Genomic DNA, 20,630 nt, shown 5'->3' on the forward strand with positions numbered 1-20,630 from the left:
ACAAAGAAGACATTTTCGTACAAAAAATAGATTAATAACAGGAAATTTAAGCAGAAAAACATTAGCAAATAGTATCTTATCTCCTATGCAGTTTTTTTTTAAAAGTTATTGGACTAAAACATGCCTGCATCATTACTTTAATGATGGATTTGAGCGCGACCCTAAATACGGCTAGAGAGTATGTTAACACCTAGCCAAACAAATCAAAGTTATTCTTACTATTTTTCTTTATTACTGAACACCTTATTTCATGTTAGCCGTACATAAGCGCGTTTTGGCTCACCCATTAACTCTTACTTGGAATTGAGTAAGTCTAGGGAATAGAGCTGCTAGGCGAAACAGTTTATCTTGTTATTGCTCATCATTTTGCACCAGGCAGCACGTCGTCGTCATCTTTTAGGTTTCATATTGAAAAAGTGCCTCATTCCCTCGTAGTGGCTAACGATTACGCGTTCTGTGCCAATATTAGAAGCAGTCCACACCACAGTGGGAGGGAGTAACGCTGAAATAGTAAACAGTTAATATAGCCACGCTTTAATGTTTGTGTCATATTGGATAAAATATTATTAATTAAACAGAGTCAAAATGTTTTTTTTAATGTCTCTATAATGTAAAGCGTCTTTTTCATGCCAACGTCCTGATATACCATAAGGTAGATCCTCCGCACCGGCAGAATTTTTGTAGCGGTTGTTGTTGTAGATTGTTGCAGCGGAAAGTTGCATCCGTCATTGAAAATGAAGCGACATGATGAAAATCCATTAACTGATCCTGTATCTCATAAATGTTGGTTGTAAATGAAGTTGATTTGAAAACAAGTGATATTTATGATCTGTGGTTTTTCGTTCACAATGCTAAATGATCCGACAACAAATGCGACGCTGTATGTTAAGCGCTTCATCAACCTAACAACGTAGGAGAAAATCGATCGCGATGAAACGGTAGCCAATGCTTCAAATGCAACGGAAATGGCAGTTCGAACACTATTTGTTTCCTTCGACAATCAAAGTTGTCTTTTGGGATACCCGTTACAGTTTTTTTTAAGCAGAATTTTCCTCCTATTAAAATAAAGGATTTCTTCCCATTTCATCATACAAATTCGCCACCAAGCTTGTCTTCCATTCAACATTTTGTACCGTAAGCGTTACTCGATATACGCGGTAGTACACTTTAGTATAAAAACTTTTGTTCTCTTATTATGGCAGGTATTCTATTTCTCATCCGATTTTTCCAACCAATGCTATCATCTTCGACCTGGTTGCCTTCCTTGTAGGGGAAATCATCAAGCGTATGATGTAGAATACACGACTTGTCGGCGTATCCGCAGACTTCTCGTTACGTCCACGTTCTCACCTGTGCTCTTTGCAACGCAACGCTACAAAGTTGTTGCAAGTTGAGTAGTAAAGACAGTATACATCTAGGTTCAACTCAGGAGTCTAAACGCTTCGAATTTTACGTTTTACTACGTTCAGGCATTGGTTGAGATAACTGGCCCCATCTAGCAATGAAGCAATGTGTCCAATGGCACGAATCGTCAGGTTCGTTGGACAAGATACTTTATTGGTTTGGCTTTCAATCGAACCTAATCTAGTTGGTTCGAGGTGTTTTCAATTCGAAAACGTCGACGTCAATAACGCCGATTACGCAGCACTGCCTAATTACCTCTCCCTTTTTTCCGTTTCTCTTCATCCCAACATGGACTGTCTGCGCCTATGTCTTCGCCAGCCGCAAGATACTCTTTCCCATCAGCTGATCGGGCCGCCAGCGGCGGCCGCGTTGATCTGCGTTACTTTGCCGCCAGTCGTATTTGGCTTCAACTCTATGCTCGTGGTTGTGGCGCTGCGATCAGTGCGTTGTGGGAGTTGTTTTTTTTTCGCGCCTGGGAGCGGGCTCTCTGCTCTACGTTCAGCAGCCGCCGTGGAAGAATGCTTGATACCTTCTAGAACTAGACAGCCGTAACAGCAGCAGCAGCAGCAGCAGCAAATCAATGAGTGACAAGCTACAGGCACAGTGTGAGGATTTAGCCGTGGGCGAATAATATAACGCCGGTCGTATGTGTTTGTGCGTCACTGTATCTGACTGCCGCCATCGGTGTTGACGACCCTCTCTCTTGTCTCTCTATCCGATGCGCTGATGTTATAGTGTGGCCTCAGTTGTGCGCAAGTGGCTGGAAAACGACCGTGAACAGGGTAGTGGACTGTGACTGTGGCGAAGGACAACGCCACTGCTGTTGAGGGGCGACAAAACATTTTCAAAGCAGTTTCCGACTCAGTCTTGTCAGCCAACCAGGCCAGCGCGGGTTTGCAGCTGCGTCCATTGACTCACTGCGTTGGCCCGTGTATTTGATCGTACACACAAACAGCGACGGTCTGATATCTGTGTGGTGTATCTGGCCGTAGAAGTGACGAAGATCTCTACTGCTTTCGGCTGAGTGGTGAGTTTGTATACGACTGCTGGAATGATTACTACTGCTACGACGACCGATAGAAACAAATCCCATTGCAGTAGACTGGACGACGTCTGACGGGATGTTGCCGTTGTTTCCGTGGTGTCACTGTTGCTGGTGTTAGTATATGATTGCAACGGTAATGTGTGCGTGTGTACGACAGGAAGTCGACGAACAGAAAATCGCATTGGATAAGAGGGCCGTGAAATTTCGAAAGAACAACAGCAATTATTGTTAGAGACTGCGGCAAGGAAACGAAACGGTGTGTGTCTCTGATCGTTTTAGTTGTTTACCAAACGTCATGTATCGTTTGTTTTCCCCCTCTGTTTGCCTCTCTGTGTGTATGCGTACATGTTGTATCGGTAGGGATGTTTTGAATGAGACATAATTGGCCGTAATCGCGTGTCATGATTCGCCATGGTAGCTCCGCGCAGAAGATGAACTCGGCAAGCTCATCGGCACGAGTGGTCGCTCTATCGTAATATGACGCAGCATCGTTCGGTAGCGGCTATATTCAATGGGCTGTTTTACGAAGCGACAGTCTGTGCAAGTTGACACAGTCAAACGAAGATGAAAAACGTACGTTACTGCATTTGTCGATGTTTTTTTGACGAAAAAACGTGACGTCCTTGTTCTTGACAACAGCGCAGTACGGTATGGTGCGGTTTCGAAACGGTATATATTAGCCGGCTGCAGAAGACTAAACGACGGACCGTTGATGATGCTGCTGCTGTTGGTGTTCGTCATCATTATCGTTGGCTTCATGAATTTTTTTTATTGCTGCCCCAGCGAATCGGTTCGTCGTTTGTGAACTCGTCACGTTTAGAGTCTACTAGCCATTGGTGTTCCGATAAGCTGTCGATGTCATACGAATGCGCTGGTCCAGCTGTGTTCGTTACGACTTCGTTGTGAATTACTTCAGGTCAACGGCGCGGCAGCGCCTGGTTCCTCTGTTCTAACGTATGCGGCTATGCGTGGTAACTTACTCTGCAATGACTTATATTCCTGGGATGTGACAGCTTCCTTTATTTAATTTATCAGCAATGATCTATTAGGCCAATTTTTCCTATAATTCATAAAATCTGCTAGCTTAGGATAGATCGTTTTATGTATGTGGCACCTATAGATTTAATCAATCGCTGCCATGGATGTCCATTAGTTGAAGTCGCGGATTCGACCCTGATGCGCACCCTCTACAATGCCGACTTCATTAGATGTTGGCTACTCGATAGATGCAAGCGAAATCGCTATTGAGACAATGACTTCGTTATCCGCCGAGGATATGATGAACTATGGGTTCATAGTCACTAGAAAAGAGACAGCTTGTCTGGAACTGTTTATTTATTTTTATCTCTTCATTGAGCAGAAACTTCCAGCTTTGGTTAGTCTGTTCTCACGATATATAACTTAATATTTGCTGTCGTAGCTGTTAAATGCGTTCGGCAATCGACGGCAATATGGCTCTAGAGGGCCTATTCAGACATTCATGTGTGTACGTTTTCAGCTGTTACTACGAAATAGTACGGTACGTGCACTAGCCGGGCCATAACAGAGTCGCACGGAAAGATAAGTAGAATCTAGGCGTACCGCGTGGCCGATGCCACACTCCGTCGCATTGTTGCTCATGCTTCGGTGCCAGGCACCAAACCCTCGAAACAGCTGAAAGTGTAGACCACTGACTTCGACAGTAACACGGTTGTGCCGCTGACTACAGCTCATGACCTATACTAGTCGGCATTTATCGCCACCAGACGTTGCGATTGGCACGGGAAGTACCAAAAGGTTGCCACTGACGATGCCAGCAATAACTGTAGTGGGGCATTAAGTGGTTGACGAGCGCTGTGTAGCGGGCTGCATTGTCGCCTGGTAATGTTTCCAGCGTTAAAAACTGACTTCGTCGTGGTGAAGGTCGTTGCCCGGTATCCGCAGCAGCGGTTCGGCCAGCGAACTCTGCCCATTGGTGCCTGATTCCAAACAAAGTTAACGTACATTAATGCTGTCTGTGTCGACGACCTGTTGGGCTTGGTGAGTTGGTTTGCTTTTTAACCTGATTACTGTATAAACAGGTGTTTAGCAGTAAGTCGTATGTCTATACGGCAGCCAACTGTGCGCTAATGGATCAGTTGTATCTCAACTACGAAACGCTTTGATGCATAGTGTAAACACGCAGGTAGCAGTAGGTGGATCCGATGGCACTGCTGACTCGACGCGAATCCGAATGAATGACACCATTACGGCGATATATAGATAAACCAACCGGCTGGTAACAGTCAGAAAACAGCGACAGCTCTCAGCGCGACATTGATAAATGGAATCACACTTCCTTCGTTCCTCTTTTTCCTCGGCTCATCCTTGCTACCAATTCATCATGATAGTGAAGACAGAAGACGTAGTGCACATGATGCCATATAAACGTCACTACTATTGTGAACTTTGCATAGCGCTGGTTAGGATACCGGCGATGAGTGCAACTCCCGTTCGTGTTGTTATCGTGATTGACATTTCTCGTAACGAAGTCAGCATATTTTGTAAAAAAAAAAAAAAAAAAAGCAGAAAAAAAGCTGTCTCTTGTCAAACCGAAAGGAACCACGAGGCGCTAGCTGAATGGTAATCGCCGCTGCTGATGCCGCTATCGCCATATATCAAATAGGCCTGTCTACGATCCTTGGGCGACATGTCTGATCAAATAGGGGTGCTGAAAACAAAGATCATATCAATTGAAGGCACCATAGCTGCATATTGGGGAGCATTTACCGTTGTGTTAACGGTATGTTCATAAATCACATCTATTCAAGCTAATTCTTCACTTCCTGCTGTTCAATACGAATCGTAAACAACAGTGCCAACAGCAGTATAACAGTGGATGTGACATCACAGAAGACACATCATTCTGACTAGCGACCGACTCGCTGTCAAGTGACAAGATGCACAAAGACAGATGGGCATCAAAAAGTCATTAGTAGGCAGCGAGGGCTAGCTTCTGCTTGTCTGCTGCTTAGAGCAGTACTTTATGATTGGTTTTACCCTTGGCTTGCCATCTGGTAAGCGATGGTATCGTTTTTCTCTAGTCCGGTTAAAGATAAGATATCAAGTCCAATACACTGATGGAAAGCTACGTATCCAAACTACAGTCCCCACTTTAAATCCCCGCCAGTGTTATGTCTTCGTGGTACAATTATGGCTGCTAGAGCAATTTCTTATAAACCAATGGCGGAGGTGCATGTCCCAGTGTCGTTACGTGCTTTGAATCCGCCGCGTGTCGAGCAGCGTGATGGTAATAAAACCAACTAAAACCAGCGACAAGCTACGACAATAGCTCAATAATATTCGCTACTGTAGCCTTTTCTCATATTTTAGAACGCAGATACTGTGTGTTATAGATCATTCTAGTTAGAGTCAATATGGTTAGTGCGCATTAGGCTAACGACCCGCGAAACTTTTGAGCGTTGAATCACGGCTAAGACTGGCTGGGTAGTATTGAGGTTTTCATGAGTATTTGTGTCTTTGTATGTATGTTTGTGCATAGCTTGTAAACATAGTCGATCAATCAGACGGTACTGATTTCACTAATGTGCAATATAATAAGCTGCTAAGCCCTTGATGTCTACACAATGAGCTGGCTGCACGAACAGCGACTTCGTTAGTAAATAGAAGGAACCTACTGCCAAGTAGTCCAATATTGTCTATTTTACCCAGTTAAACAAATATAGTTGGAAGCCTAGAATCCGTTGCCAAAATGGCAATCATGGGTATTGTCAACAAATGAAGTATCAGCACTGCCTTTATTGGCGTTAGCATGCAGATTGCTACCATAGACTGTTATTAATTTCTAATAGTCGTACCATTATTATCAAACTGTTCTATCGTTCAATGTTTTTGTTACTAATATCATTACGAGACCGAACATCGCTTTAAATGATCCCGTTAATGTAGGTCCCTATCCTAAACGGAGAAAAGTATTTCTTGGAAATTTATTGGCATAGTAATCGAACAAACTACGCGTGAAGTCCTTCACAGTTTCTGATACGTACGGGGTTGGATTGGGCCCGTGGAATAGATGTGATTCCTTGAAGTCGTTCATACTTTATCGCTGTCCGAACAAAATCTACAAACGAAGACACTAACATTAACAACAGCAGTAGCTCCTTTGAGCCATCTTTATCTGCTCCTTCTTCACAGCAGAACTTCGTGTGAAGGCCCCACTATTGGTCTGGTCGGCTACGCCAGTGACTCGAAGGTCACTGTAACACGGGGACCGCAAGCCGTCAAATCTACTCACTAACATCACCCCTCTAAGCTAATCCGCGTATTCTCTATGACGACGCCACTCCTGCCACCGTGTTACGAATCAGTCTGTTGCGGCCAACTCGGTCGGCTGTGGCCGTCGCTCAGCTGTAGCCCCCCGCTTTTACCATCAGTAGCATCGAATAAAAGCAGTGTTGTATTGTACTCACGACATCGGCGTGTCTGTCGTATTATGTCGCAGGCAAGAAGTATAGCCACTTCAAGCTATATTAGGCCATATGTGGCAAAACACAGCAAATCAAGGCACTACAGCGGCAGGACACAGCCTGCTGCTAGGCCAAGTTGACTCATAATGGTATATGTAACCCAAAATATGCAGCTGATCTATGCCTGTCGACTGCGTTGTAGACGGTCGAAGAGAATCTATCGCGGTGAAAGCTGCCGTTTGCGACGACGAAAAGGAAACGTTTTAGTCAGTTGATCTTCTATAGTTGATGTAAAGTAGTTGTTTCATTGCCTGCCTGTTTTGCGTTTGAAAGAGCCAGCTATAGACTGTAAAAGCAGACGCGCTTTCTCGAATGACACGCTCGAGCAGGGTCTTAAAATGGTGGTAATTAAGACGGCTGGTGTAAAGGTGTGGTGTGATGAACGAATGCAGCAAAAGATAATGGCTGAAACAGTTGATTCCATCTTGAAAAGTGATTAGTCGTCGAAAAAAAACTTGAGAAGTTAGTTAAACCGCAAACTATGCAAACAGATAAACCGACCGTCAGATTATCAAGCAGGTCGAAAAAACAGGCCCCAATAGAAAGATTGGGGAGCGACCCCTACACTTACTTAACTGAGCATAATTGCGTTGTGCTCCATCTGCGTACGTTTCCTCAATACGCACCTAATATTTGCGGTAGTGAAATGTTCTGATAATGTATTTATTACAACTATATAACGATGAACAATTTAAGATAGGTCAATCCTCCTTTTGCGGGCTTGGCCTGACAGAATGACGATGGAGGCTATTCTGCAGTATCGGTTTTCTCAGCGAATCAACAAGTGTTCTCTATCTATGATGGGTATCGCCTGTGAGATAATGCAACGGCTGAGAATTGGCCCGCTCTGGGGTATGTCATCTCAGCATATCGACTGCTGTGCATCTTATAACTTTGAGTAATCGAACCTCCTTAAGCGTATTTCATACACTATATTTCTTGGCGTCTCGTTATAACTTCAGCGAATCGAAAATGACCCATCAGTTGTGGGTTTTGCATATGTTAATATATCATTTGGCTGGCTAAGACATCCGACCCTCCAGTTTACGTATATATGATAATCGTAAATTCGTGTAGTTGTTATGTCTGTAGACGTTTTTCATTTTCGAGTAGCGCGAAACAAACTAATCAATGGATATTCTTATTCCTGATCTCGCTTTTACGTTACGTTTGCGTTTATGGAGGATCCATCATCTGGTCAATGACAGTTAGTTACAGCCATCGTAAGTGCAGCGCCGCTGCTCAACTTCCAGGCTAATACTGTTACCAGTTTACTGTCTATAAAATCCGATTAATCTCCTAAAAGTAAGCGTCCGTTTTTACGATGCTACACTAGTGCAATCAGGGGTATCGTTGATTATCTGATAGTGACAACAACGGTCCATGGTCATGTCCGCATTTCGCAGTGACGTTAATGTCTGCCTGTATGCGAACGCCACTGACTAATTTTACTAGAATGTCTGGTTAACGCTGGGGGCATTTTCGGCCTTCGAGTACAAGGCACGACCTGACCGCGTGACGAGTTAATGTTCTTCAGTGAAAAGGCTTCGTGCTGGTGTAATGTTACTGATGTTGATCAATAGTCGCGTAGACTCGCGAGAAAATAATACTTTGCCTCGCAGCTACAAGGCGACGTAACAGCCGTCAACAACAGCATTACCATAGCCATTAGCATTGGCGACAACATCAAATAGACCACTGTATTAACAATGGAATTGGGTTGTCCATGAAAATACGACAGTTATAGACAATCAAGTTTGCCACGAGTTCATGCGAAACGCACCTCGCCTTTACGTTTATTTTTATGGGAATGCACTTGCGTGTATGTTTGAACAGTGCCAGAGACGTACACATACACACATAAACCTATACTCTAGCTAGAATGCTCGGTGGAAAAGGAACTCAAGTCACGTCCTGTTGAATCTTGTTGTATAACTCCTTCTCGACAAACGACGCAATCGCTAGCCTGTAAGGTAGCAGGACGTTCGCTGTCTGGGTGCAATTTCAAGTCCTTAAATTTTGTTGAACGATGGTCGATATTAAAGCTTTGATCTTTCGGCGTCGTTGCATGGAGGTGAACTGCTTTGAGGCATTTCGATTACAACAGTAGCACGAGCTGGCCTCGCGTCAGTGGTAGCGTCTTGGCCCTGGCAACAAACCAGCATCTTTAATCCTGGCGGCCATCTTGCCCAATCAGGTCAATAAAGGTCGCGCTGTAGGAGCGCGTAAAGGAGAAAATGAGATGACAGCAGCACCAACAGCAGCAGTTTGTTAATCTGATAGCCGGCCGGTCGGTCGATGGCGATATGACTGCGGAAATACGCAAAAATCTATGGGGAAGCTTTACAAGACTGGAGCGTTTGGCGGTCGATGATTGTTGTTTGCTCGTGACGATTCCATAAAGACGGTGAGTGTTGCGGTGGCGACTTGGATAGATACGACTCTGTAAAGCTCATGGTAATACTTACCCCAGCATTTGCCAGTGATGACTATTAACGCAACTATTCTTGCTAGAGATCAGGGGAGATGGCCCAGCTCGGTCTGGTCTAAACTGAGCTAATCCGGCATTTCAGCTGAATCCTCAGTTTATGTATTTTTGATGGGCCGTTGTCGTTTGGTGCTGTTCTCAGACATTCGTTCGAATGCGATGAATTGAAGCCGTGTTCATGAATGTATATGTGATACGTAATGTTTACAACGCTGCAACCATCGTCGATTATTAAAGCCGATCACCGTAGCGGTCGAATTAGGGAAAGGGAGGTTCCTGGCCTTGTTAGACAAGCGTTTAACGCCTAACAGTGGAAGCGTAATACTCATAGTGATCTTTTAGCTTTCCAATATCGACGTCGCTGCGACAGTTACTGTTAATGCGGCTGCGTATTTCGTGATGCGTAAAAGCGATGGAATTGGCTGGCACCGAGGCAACCGCAGCCGGTGGGTTCCTTAAGTGATGCCCCAGAGCTCTGATGGGACCTGTCGTGTTTTAGTCTGGCACATGACGATGGCAACTACAAAAATATGGCTGTTGTCGTAGTGGCGTGCCTTAGAACCATCCTCTGAAGTCTATCGGTGCTGCTGCTACTACTGAAATTTCTACTGAAATCAGCTACTTCGCAAAGTAACTCTTTTCAGTGAATTGTCAAGTGTGGCACGATACTCTGGGCCGTCTTTTCCGCTTTTTGACGCGATCATTTATGACGATCTTGACAAGTTCGATGAGCGCGATTGTGCTGTACGAACACATTAGAACTTAACTTTCTCTTTTTACGAAACACGGGCAGACATTAGTTGACTAGACAGCTTCACTATGTATGCTATATTCAGCCGTAATTATCCGCACGTAATCGTTGCAGTTGTCGTAACCTGCCCCAAAGAGGCTTTAATAGTTTCATAGTCCGTGGTGGTCTGTGGCAGAACCGATAAGTCGCGCGATCAGGACGAAACGCGAAATGGTCTCGTTGCTATCCACGTCGCCGCGTCTTGATGGGCGCGATCAGCAGTCTGGTTGCCACCGATGGCCGCCATCGCAACGGCAACCGAATAATGACGGTCACTGTAAATAGAGCCGTAACTAACAGTGAATTTAACCAAGCAGAAATAACGGCGATCCGCTCTCATTAGATGCGCACTCGTGTGAAGAAACTCGTTGTCAGCATAAGCCGTAAAGGCAATCTTGTACACAAGTTCTGTTCCGCGCCATTTGCTAATATTTTTCCGTTTATGTTCACACTCGCAGGATAACGAGGATAAAAGCGTACGTTGTATTTCGCTGAATCCATTTCATGTCTAACTTCAAAACCAATGCATATATAACACGATAGCATTTACCCTAAGGGCAAGCGGTCTTTTGACCATCAAGTTCGCTTTTTCTCTATTAAATATATTCATGGTCGACCCGATGCACACACCGTCACGTAAATACGAGTGTGCTGTTTCAGACTGACATTTGCGGTGGCTATGATGATAACAGGACCGACCACTGTTAGGTTTACTCGCTTCAGAGGAAGGTGGTAACCGATTCATCTATTGCATTAATGATAAATTATTTAAAGCTACAGTCACACTGTTGTTGACGACAACCCTGTATGGACATGTAAATGTACGGCAAAATAATTTTAAAACAGAATAAGTTTGATATAAGGATATGTCGCGTCATAATGGGAACAGATATTTGAATAGTGCTTATCGCACGGCCTGTTCAGGGTACCATTTTGCAAGAGCTTTTGTTAGATGTGTCTGCAATTCTACTCGATCACGGCCTTAGTTTAGCGGCAGAAAGCGCTCATAGGGTCAGGTCATAGCATTTCGTGTAATAATCAAATTCAACTGAATTTCAACGTTCTCAGTGTTACTCACGATGGACAAGACATCATGCGTCCTACCCCCTACTTCAGGAAGTTCGTTAACCGAACAGCTTACTTAGTGATTTTCAACACTTCCCTAACACCAGCGATAGTCGGCTGCTGTCTGTGTCAAATACTATATGGCCAGGCGTCTTTCCGCAAGACGACGCGTTTGCTCGTACAAGCAAATTGGTACGGAGAAGGATGGGCCTATATGTAGTCGCGTTCTGCCACAACAGTGCAGACGCCTAACAGGCTATATTTGAATCCGCGGGATCGTTCTGTATAGAGTGTGATCAAGCGTTAAGGTAACACGGCAATATCGAATCGTTCGTTGTTGCTGTCGAAAAGATGATCAAAACGGCGGGTATAGTCTTTCTCTGAAGTTTACTTGCAAGCAAAAAGTACCAAAGGACCTCTGAGTTGAAGCAGTGCTAGTTACTGGGTGGACATGACCCTTTGTTTCAATGTTGGAGATACCTGCAGAAAAACGGTGTCTAAAGATCTGTTTCTTAAATGTAGCTTATGAGCAAGCGACATTAGAAGCGTCCTCGGATATCCCTGTATATATAATTATGTCGTTCGTCGTCGAGTACGAGAAACAGTAACCTCGGTATTTTTAATGGCGCTATTTCATGGCAGTGCAATACTTTGTAATGTTTCCTCTTGATTTACAAATGAATTTGTATTGCTTAGAATCTAAAATCGTTCACTCGGGTACCGCCAGTCCGGCTATTAACAGACGAGCTGTGCAGTGGGTCATAGAAAATCAAAGAATTTAAATGTCTACAAGTATGAATGCCATTTTGGGACCGAAGCGATAATCTGCCGTATATAAGCTTTCTATTTGGTGCACTACTACTAGAAACATTACACTGTCAAAAAGTAAGGAAGACAATGAACATTCTGTGTATTGGGTAGCCAAAAATAAATCAGTCACTAATTTTGGGCAACGGCCACGTTTCAAGAATCGCAAAAATCAATAAAATTCAAGATTTACAGTTGGAGGCTTAGAACCGTAATGTCTATTTACTAGACGTTAGTCGTACAGATGATTATCATTTTTCCAAACTTCAACAACTTCTTAGCGGCGAAATTCAGCATGTTCAAATTTTAACATGACGCTAAAATTTACCTCCAAGGCCATCGTGCCCCGGACTTCTACAGCAATGGAACAAACAGAAATGACAGAAGGTCACGATAGTAGTAGCGCGTACTTCGACTGGAAGTAAAAAAAACCAAAAAGAACTACGAAAGTTCAAAGTATGCAACTTCTAACTATTTTGCATTTCACACTAACTGCATGTACCATCCGCCATCGCGGAGACGAGATTTTTGTTGAATATAACCGAGAGCATTTGTAATACTGACACATCAACTACAGTTTCATCAATTTCAGCATTAAAGCAGAATTAGGACATCTTTAAAACATGTCATCTGACGGATGATAATTCTAGTTATTAATTGCGCAGTTTTGTTTTGCAAGTTCGACTGAACTTTGTAGCCATTCTGGAAGCTCCGACTTCATATTTAAATAAACGAATGATCCGACATTAGGAATCTTTGCTACTAAAAGTCGATCCTGGCCAGTATTGTACTTTTTGCCTCATTTGGCTAACCAATACCGTGAGATGAAGTCCTTCCATGCGCTGACCCAGTTGTTGTGCTGTATTTAGACGGTATTGTTTATAGTGAAGCTGGTATGCCGTTATCTGTCTGAGTATTGCCTGAGTCTGAACTATTTTCAATGATCACATGCTGCTGTGTACACACCTATGTAAATTGCTTCTTGCTCCTAGCTACCATTTGAGCTGAACGGTCCTTCCGCGTTTTATTCTGTGAACAGTTATTTTATCCACGTCTGTCCACTTCATTAACAACCGTTATTATACCATCATTGTCTTTGCACCGCTACACGTGGTGCTTTGTTGTTATTATTATAGTGAGGCATTACAGTTTACGACTGCTGATGAGGCCACCACCTCATACCTCTGTATGTCTATTATTATCTCTGCGTTTCTGCGTGAACAAAACGTATCTGTGTTAAATGTTTTTATGTGCTAGCTATTTTAGCTGCCGTTTCAGCCACAACGAACCGTAGCCAATTCAAGCCCGAGTTAAGTAGCGATCAAAACACCATCGACAGTTTCGTTTATCGTGAACGCGCGGCCTATATATATATATATATATATATATACATAGTATCTCAAAAAAGCACTATTCTGTTGTCGTTGCTTGATGCGAACGGCGGACGAAACGGCGCCAACGACGATTGCAGGCGGGTGTACCTGCGTCTGCAAGGCTCAGAGGATCGGCTACTAGCGTCGTAACTGTTACTAATGGCTAGAGTGAACCACATAAGCGGCATCGCTACATACGGTCGTAGATAGCATTAGCAAACTGTTCGCGCTGTTCCACTTGTGACGGTTACGACCACGATGGCAAATGTATTTGTTGATGTCGATACAGATTGCTCTGTTGGTATAGGCTGCGAGGTCGCAATGCTGTACGTAATGTTGCGCCTTCTCTTTCCTTGACGAACTGCTAGAATGTAAACAACAACAATATGCACATAGCGTACCACTATCGTGGCCAAACGCGGTGGCAACAGCTTCAACACTACGGTTTTTTTTTGTTATAGAATGCTGTGGCCGACACCGCATTCGCCCACGGTGGCAGACAGGTCAACTGTGGTAGCAGTGACAGGGCAAAGAAAATAGCTGAGGCTTATCGTTGCTGCCAAACCCGAGCCGGCCAAACTCAGACATGCTCAACTGCGCCATGTTGATGTCGTGCTCCGTGATGTGCTGTCGCAGCCAATCAGACGTCTAAGTCCGGGCTACGAAACGGAGCAAACAACTCGTCTATGGTTAACCAGCAGTACTGACGAACATCGCCATCGTGGTGAAGACACTACGTAACGTGTTAGTTTTCGTTGTTCAAGGGTAGCATGACGGTAATAGTCCTGGTACCTTTGCTGATATTTATACACTGCCAACACCTACGAAGAGAAGGCTTCTTCAAAGTTTAGGCTAGAGGTCGCTTGAAAGCTACTTACGGTGGCGCTGTTGTCGTGCTTAGCTGCTATACGCTGGTAGCTTCTGTCAACAGACTTGTTCCAAATGCGTATGCGACATTCATTGACCGACAAATAGATAGCTATCTCTAAATAAGCTCTAAATGACTGGTTTATTTTTTGTGGGTTTGTTTCGAGCATTGCAACGAGTCATGGCTGCGGGTCCGAGGCCAAAGGCCGACACACAGCAAACGCCTAGACAAGCTCTCGTGCTTCGTCAGTGCTTTCGGCTGTCTAATTTATTCACCATATAATGTCTGCTAATCGATGCGGTAGTGACCCTTGCATTATCATAGTTGCTTTTGTCCGCCCTAGCAACAACCAACGGGGCCTGTCGTGACTTGCTGTTGCTATCCTTGATTCATTCTTCTTTAAGGGCACATGACGTCTGAGAAGTCGCTGGCACTAGCGTATGCGTATAGAGATTAGTGTACAATCTACCGGGCATTGTCTTAGCCGCGAAGTGAAGGGTGGTACGGCAATAAGATCGCTCGTTTTGTTCTCCCTCGTGAGAGCGATAGGGTAATGGTTGTTGACACAAAAGCGTACACAGAAAACTACGCTTCTACGGTGGTTCCATTGCAACACATTCCGCCGTTTAGTACGTTGAAAGGTATTCGTGACCGGTTGTGACTTTTGGTCAAAGCTGGTTAGTCACTATGGTAGTTCACTTTGTGCGTCGTATCGATCAGCCATTACGTTCACATTGCACAAATGTCACCGTGATGCTACGGTACGTACCTATTCTTGTTCTAACACTCGTATGGGTCACAGACAGGTCGACTGTTGCTTGCAGAAAGTATGCGCTTACCTAGGCCACTCGCGCGTTCTGCGATCATGTGCGGGCTCATCTGTTTACCGTTACGAGTAGCTTAATTAATGTTTCTCTGACGGTATTGGAATAGATGATACTGTAGCTAACTGGGGTAATCCCAAACAAAGACAGCAGAGTGGCCGCTGCAAGGATGACAGCCAATAAATGCCAAACAGCGCAATGATCATATGTACTAACAGGAGATTAAGTTACAAGAAATATTGTTTACGTTTGGTGCTATTGGGTACCTCATCAATGTTCAAATGTGATGTCGGCATAGAAAAATTTTACATGGAATTGTGATTTGACAAAGATATTTCATCAACGAAAAACCAAAGGTAGAAAAAAGAGCCATTGCAGCATAAGATAGCAAACTGAAACCAATTGAAGGCTAATTACTTTGTTAGAAAACGTTGGTTTGGAAACAAAGTAACTGAAAACTAAAACGTGATTATAGTCAAATGAAGATACGATGAATTATTACAGCAACGATGCATTTATATTTTCTTTATTATTCTTTCTTTTCTTTTTTCTTTTTCTTATTAACTACATTGCGACGACTAACAAATCAACGACAACGGGTCTGACGGAAAAAAGAGCAATGAGCAAAGACTACCTACCTAATAGATGTCGATGTCATCGTGTTTGATTTATGTAAGCGTACGGAGTACGCTTAAAGTTGAAAGAAGCGTAAAGAAATGAAAGAAGTCATTGGTTAGGGTCAACGATGCGAGGTAAATACACCAATCGGAACGAGAACGAGTCACGGTTGGAATTAACGGAAACATCGTTGGACCATTTTCCAAGTTATTTCATTTAGCTCGTTCTCACTTGGTTCGGTTGGTATTCTATGCCACGTCTCCGACCTAAGTAGATGAACAACGTTGATATTTACCAGGCGGGACCGCTAGTTAGTTCCTGTAGGCGGTCTTGCATTACTGGGCCGTTCAGTTATGCGTGCGATTTTTTTGTATGAAAAAGGTTCAAGTAGAAAAATCCATAGAGAAAACGTTCAACGAGTCAATTTTTGCGTAAATCCATCCAACTTGCTTACTTCGTAAAGCAGTGCGATGATGAAGGGTCGGGCCAGCAAATATCAATTGATCATATGCGCGATACCATGCGGGCAGCGTATAAACGAACAAAATCCGGCCCGGTCAACGTCAAAGATAACGATGTTAATGGCTAGACTCTGAGAAATGGATCCGATCTTCAGTGTTAGCTTTATTCAAAAATGTTATGTCCGTTCGTGCAGGAACATGAATTTATGGACCGATACGATCCATGAATGGTGCTCGTTTACGATCAAGCAATTGTCATATTACTGAACACGTAGAAAAGACAAGCAAGAATATGGTTATCATTTTATATTTCATTCCTTAATTGAAGGTGCTTTTAACAGACCACCCGCTCTTTTACATTGGGCTAAAATCTATAAATGTCTAAAGGTATAAGTCTACGTTATGTATTTTACATTTAAAGGACTAATTCGTATCGTGATTTAAGCATATAGATTTGTCATGTGTGTAGAGAGTATGACCGCTGTTTTCATGAAGTCGTGGAGTAATTTTCCAGGATCTTATATCCCAACCATCTACATGCTTGTTCTAAGTTTTATCTATTTTCTCATTTCAGCATCCTTTTTCTGACTAATTTATCTTCTGGCGGATATTTAATCAGTCGAAAAATTCGCTTCCATATAGCAGCGCAAAATGGCCGCGGTGTATCTGGTTGCCATCTTTTGGACGTTGGGAGGTGCCATTATCACGTTTATGTTAGCAGCCTTCATCTGGGTAGGGCTTCTCGTGGTACTCAGAGACACAACTAAGAAAGAAGATAAAAAATCAATGCTGACGTTGGCACTTGGCAGTGAGGAAATTTGCAGTCGTGTGGCCACATGTATCACTCCATGTCCCCGTCTTAATACCCATGTATCCACCTGCCCTGTCGAGGATATACTCAGGTATATCACAAACGGGAATAGGGTATGTATACAAGCTATGCAGGGGACTCGTTGCATGGAGTTCGAATTTAACATTTCTATGACACGGTTGATAGTAATCATAACGACGAATATACGATAGGATACGATAATAAAGCTGAATCGGGAAATGTGTAGATATCGTACGGCCTCACACAGGCCAACACAGTGACAGATTTTTCGTAAGGCTAATGGTGAGCAGAAGTGCAGCCGAGACACCACGCTGTTAGCCTTCCGATTTCGAAACAGCAAGCCTATATCTCAACCGTAAACGTACTAAAAATCTCATAATAATATATAAAATAGATAAATGTTACTCGCAGGCGCTAAATAGTGCCAAATAGTACAGTTTGTTGACATGAAAAAAAATATAGATTCGGCTGTCTACCGTTGCCGGCGCTGCTAATCAACCGAGCTAGTTGATAACCTAAATTTTAGATAACTTAAAAATACGATTTTTTGAACCACAAACTAATCGGTAAAGGTGAAAACTGCGATATAAACCAGGCCGATATGCTGACGAGACGAAAACTTTACCACATTTTTACATTGTCCTGGACAGAAATATAACATTGTCTCGTGGCCCTGCTTTCAGATAATTCTGTTCATCGTGAGGAAAGAGACATCAGGCGAAGTTGAAAAGTTGATACAATACATTCAGACTCAGGTGGACCTACTATATGCTAGTAAGCCAGTCCAGAATAGGCAGCTTTATTACTCTCTGAGGTAAGGTCATCATTGGAAACGGAATGAATCATTTCTTAATTTGTTAGAGTATTATTAGACAGCTAGTGTGAAAGTGCAGCTGCAAATATCTCAGTGTTTGGCAGTTTAGCAAAAAAGAAAAGGCCTATGCGTGCTATACCTAGTGACATTTGTTTTTAAACAATCGCAGCCGACCTAAAAAAAAAAACAGCAAAATTTTATAGTCCCACTCATAATAGTATATCGAATAGATTTGTCCAATAGGTTGATTCGATTACGTTGTAGTATCGGAACATCAGTAAAAGGTGCTTTTGATATCAAGTGCGTATACCATCGTTATTAAGTGTTAATTTAGTGTTATTAAACAAACTAGAAAAATAACACCAAGAAGATACATCAGCTGCACTATATACATATATACGCTTTGTAGGCTACTGTGACGATATATCACAGTTTCCCATATAGTAATACAATAAAACATAATAACAGTGTTTAAGCATCAAGTGATACTTTTTGACGAATCCATAAAATGAGACTATCTCTGTCGATTCATGTCTGCGATTTCTAAATTTGATTTTCTACTTAAACAATATCAAATATAAACATACGCGCCCCAATTAGCTGTTCAGATCGTCCCGAACACATAACAAATCTACTTTGTAATTTCATTTTTCAGATACGCTGTTTTCGGTATCGGTGACACTTCGGAGGCTCGCGACGATTTCAACCGTCTTGCGATGAAGATCGATATCAACCTGAGACTTCTTGGTGCCACTCGCGTCGTTCCGCTAAGGCTGTATGACTCGACAACCAGCCCCGTTACGGTCGAAGAAGAGTTCAACGAGTGGTTTTTGGACCTTGCCCCGGAAGCTGAAATCTCTGGGTAATTATTATAGCCACAGCGGTTTGCATAAGCCATAATGTGTCCCTTTTTCACACTCGACGCCAATTATTATTATAATTATTTCCAGGTCGTATAAAGCAAGTAACTTGAGATATAGTAAGTAATGCTAATGGACTTGGGTATGCTATGTTATGTGTGTACTTCTCTGGAAAGTCTATGCTATTTATATTATAGCAAAAAATGTGTTCTTGACTGATCTTCTTGATTGAAAAAGTTTATTGAAAGATGCTTAAAAACGCTATTGTTTGTATATGCACTTGTTTGGAGCCCACGCCAAATACTGTGGTCGGAAAAATCTACACCTAACCGTTTACTGCTCGTCTATCTTGTATGGTATAATGACTATTTAAAGGACCTGTGCATTTTCCGTTTTGCTGTTCTCCGATTTCAGAACTCATTCGGAAATTGCGGCTGTAGGCTGTGATAAAGTAAAACCAAAAGGAATTCTCTCCAAAAAAGAAGAACATCACGCGAGCGATGATGAAGAAGACGAAGGATTCGAGTTCGAACCTTCAATAGACGGCTCTCAAGCGCCTGTAAGAAAAATGAAGGCACCAATACCCATCCTCAGGAACCCAAATCCAAGACCCCCCACACCTGAAAAGGACGCGAAGGAAAAGAGTAGTCCTAGCCCGGATAAGCATGTTCCTGACAGTCCACCTCCAACCGGGAAGGAGGCTTCCGATAAGGAAAGTCACACCGCTCCGACTAGCCCAGATGTCAGTACCAGTCCAACGAGCAATCTAAGCCCTCGAAGCCGCCCTAGCGATTCTCAATCCGACAAAGGTTCAAGCTTCGTCAGCCCTAAGGCTAATAAGGGTGAAAGCCGTAGCCCTCAGAGCAGCCCCAAAAGTAGCCCCAAGATCAAAAGCAAAGCCAGCCCGAAAAGTACCAACAAAAGCAAGCCCAGGAATCAAGCTAGCCCTCAAAGTAGTCCTAAGGGTCCTAAAAGTAAGAGTGACACCAGCTCGAGAGCGGGCGGAAAACTCCATGGAAGTGGGGTGGTGGCCGATGAACCTTTTAATTCTGACGATGACTGGGAAGTTATGGAAGTTCCGACTGATATGTAACTTTAATATATATTATACATATATATATATATATATATATATATATATATATATATATATATATATATATTGAAACTAATACTGATTTATCATTACTTTTGTAACAAAACTAGAGAGATAATAACTAATATTGGGAAGTAAAGGCGTTACCGCAGTGCCCAGTGGCATGGACGTCAGGCGCCAAGACTTTCGAGATGCAGTAAAAGCGAGTGTGATATATGGAGAAAACGTGAGAATAAAAAAGCATGTATGTTAGTCATCAACGCAGACAGACACACATACATACACACTATAAACACCACAAAAGGTAGACTGGCAAAAAACATCCCCGAATTGGCCTGCCCGCTACCCAGTCGGGGTGGTAATCAAGCGCGTTTTGCAGAAAATTCATCAAAAAGCTCGAATGATCTATCTAATCTACAATAAAGACAGCAACGATAGAAATGAAATTGAACGCAGTGTTAGTCGATAGAATATTGACGACTGACTATAATTGTCTCATACATTAATTACATTGTCATTGTCTGTATGTATTAGATGGTGCAGAATAAACAATAATGCCAGTTTTTGACCGCATGACAACAGTTGACTGCTTTGCCACAATGACGACAGGATAAATGATCATATTACTCAAAAATCTGCCACTACGCAAACTCGCGCGACAGGTCCTGGGTTTATATCCTGGACAAGCACCCTTATTTATTTATATTTATAATATTCTGTATATTTACACAAACTGTGTGAAATAAACAATTGAACAAGATGATACTGCAACTGAATGGT

The 20,630-nt window shown here is 42.9% G+C and overlaps 1 protein-coding gene across 9 annotated transcripts; it reads left to right on the top strand.

Moving 5' to 3' along the window:
- The first annotated feature begins 684 nt into the window (after positions 1-684).
- LOC111252628 (uncharacterized) lies at positions 685-20,626 on the top strand. Of its 9 annotated transcripts, none has more exons than XM_086993469.1 (5): positions 685-2,431; positions 16,823-17,172; positions 17,764-17,894; positions 18,550-18,756; positions 19,169-20,626. In XM_086993469.1, the coding sequence occupies exons 2-5, from the start codon at positions 16,900-16,902 to the stop codon at positions 19,845-19,847; spliced, it is 1,290 nt and encodes a 429-aa protein (XP_086849595.1). In that variant the 5' UTR covers positions 685-2,431; positions 16,823-16,899; the 3' UTR covers positions 19,848-20,626. The 9 variants fall into 9 exon arrangements, with proteins under 9 accessions (XP_086849595.1, XP_022666576.1, XP_022666577.1 ...); XM_022810841.2 differs by having other exon boundaries at positions 686-2,705; XM_022810842.2 differs by lacking the exon at positions 685-2,431 and adding an exon at positions 3,066-3,420.
- The last annotated feature ends 4 nt before the right edge of the window (positions 20,627-20,630 follow it).

The sequence above is a fragment of the Varroa destructor genome, unplaced genomic scaffold (assembly GCF_002443255.2).
Source record: "Varroa destructor unplaced genomic scaffold, Vdes_3.0 BEIS01000006.1, whole genome shotgun sequence".
In the NCBI taxonomy this organism is placed as follows: Eukaryota; Metazoa; Arthropoda; class Arachnida; order Mesostigmata; family Varroidae; genus Varroa; species Varroa destructor.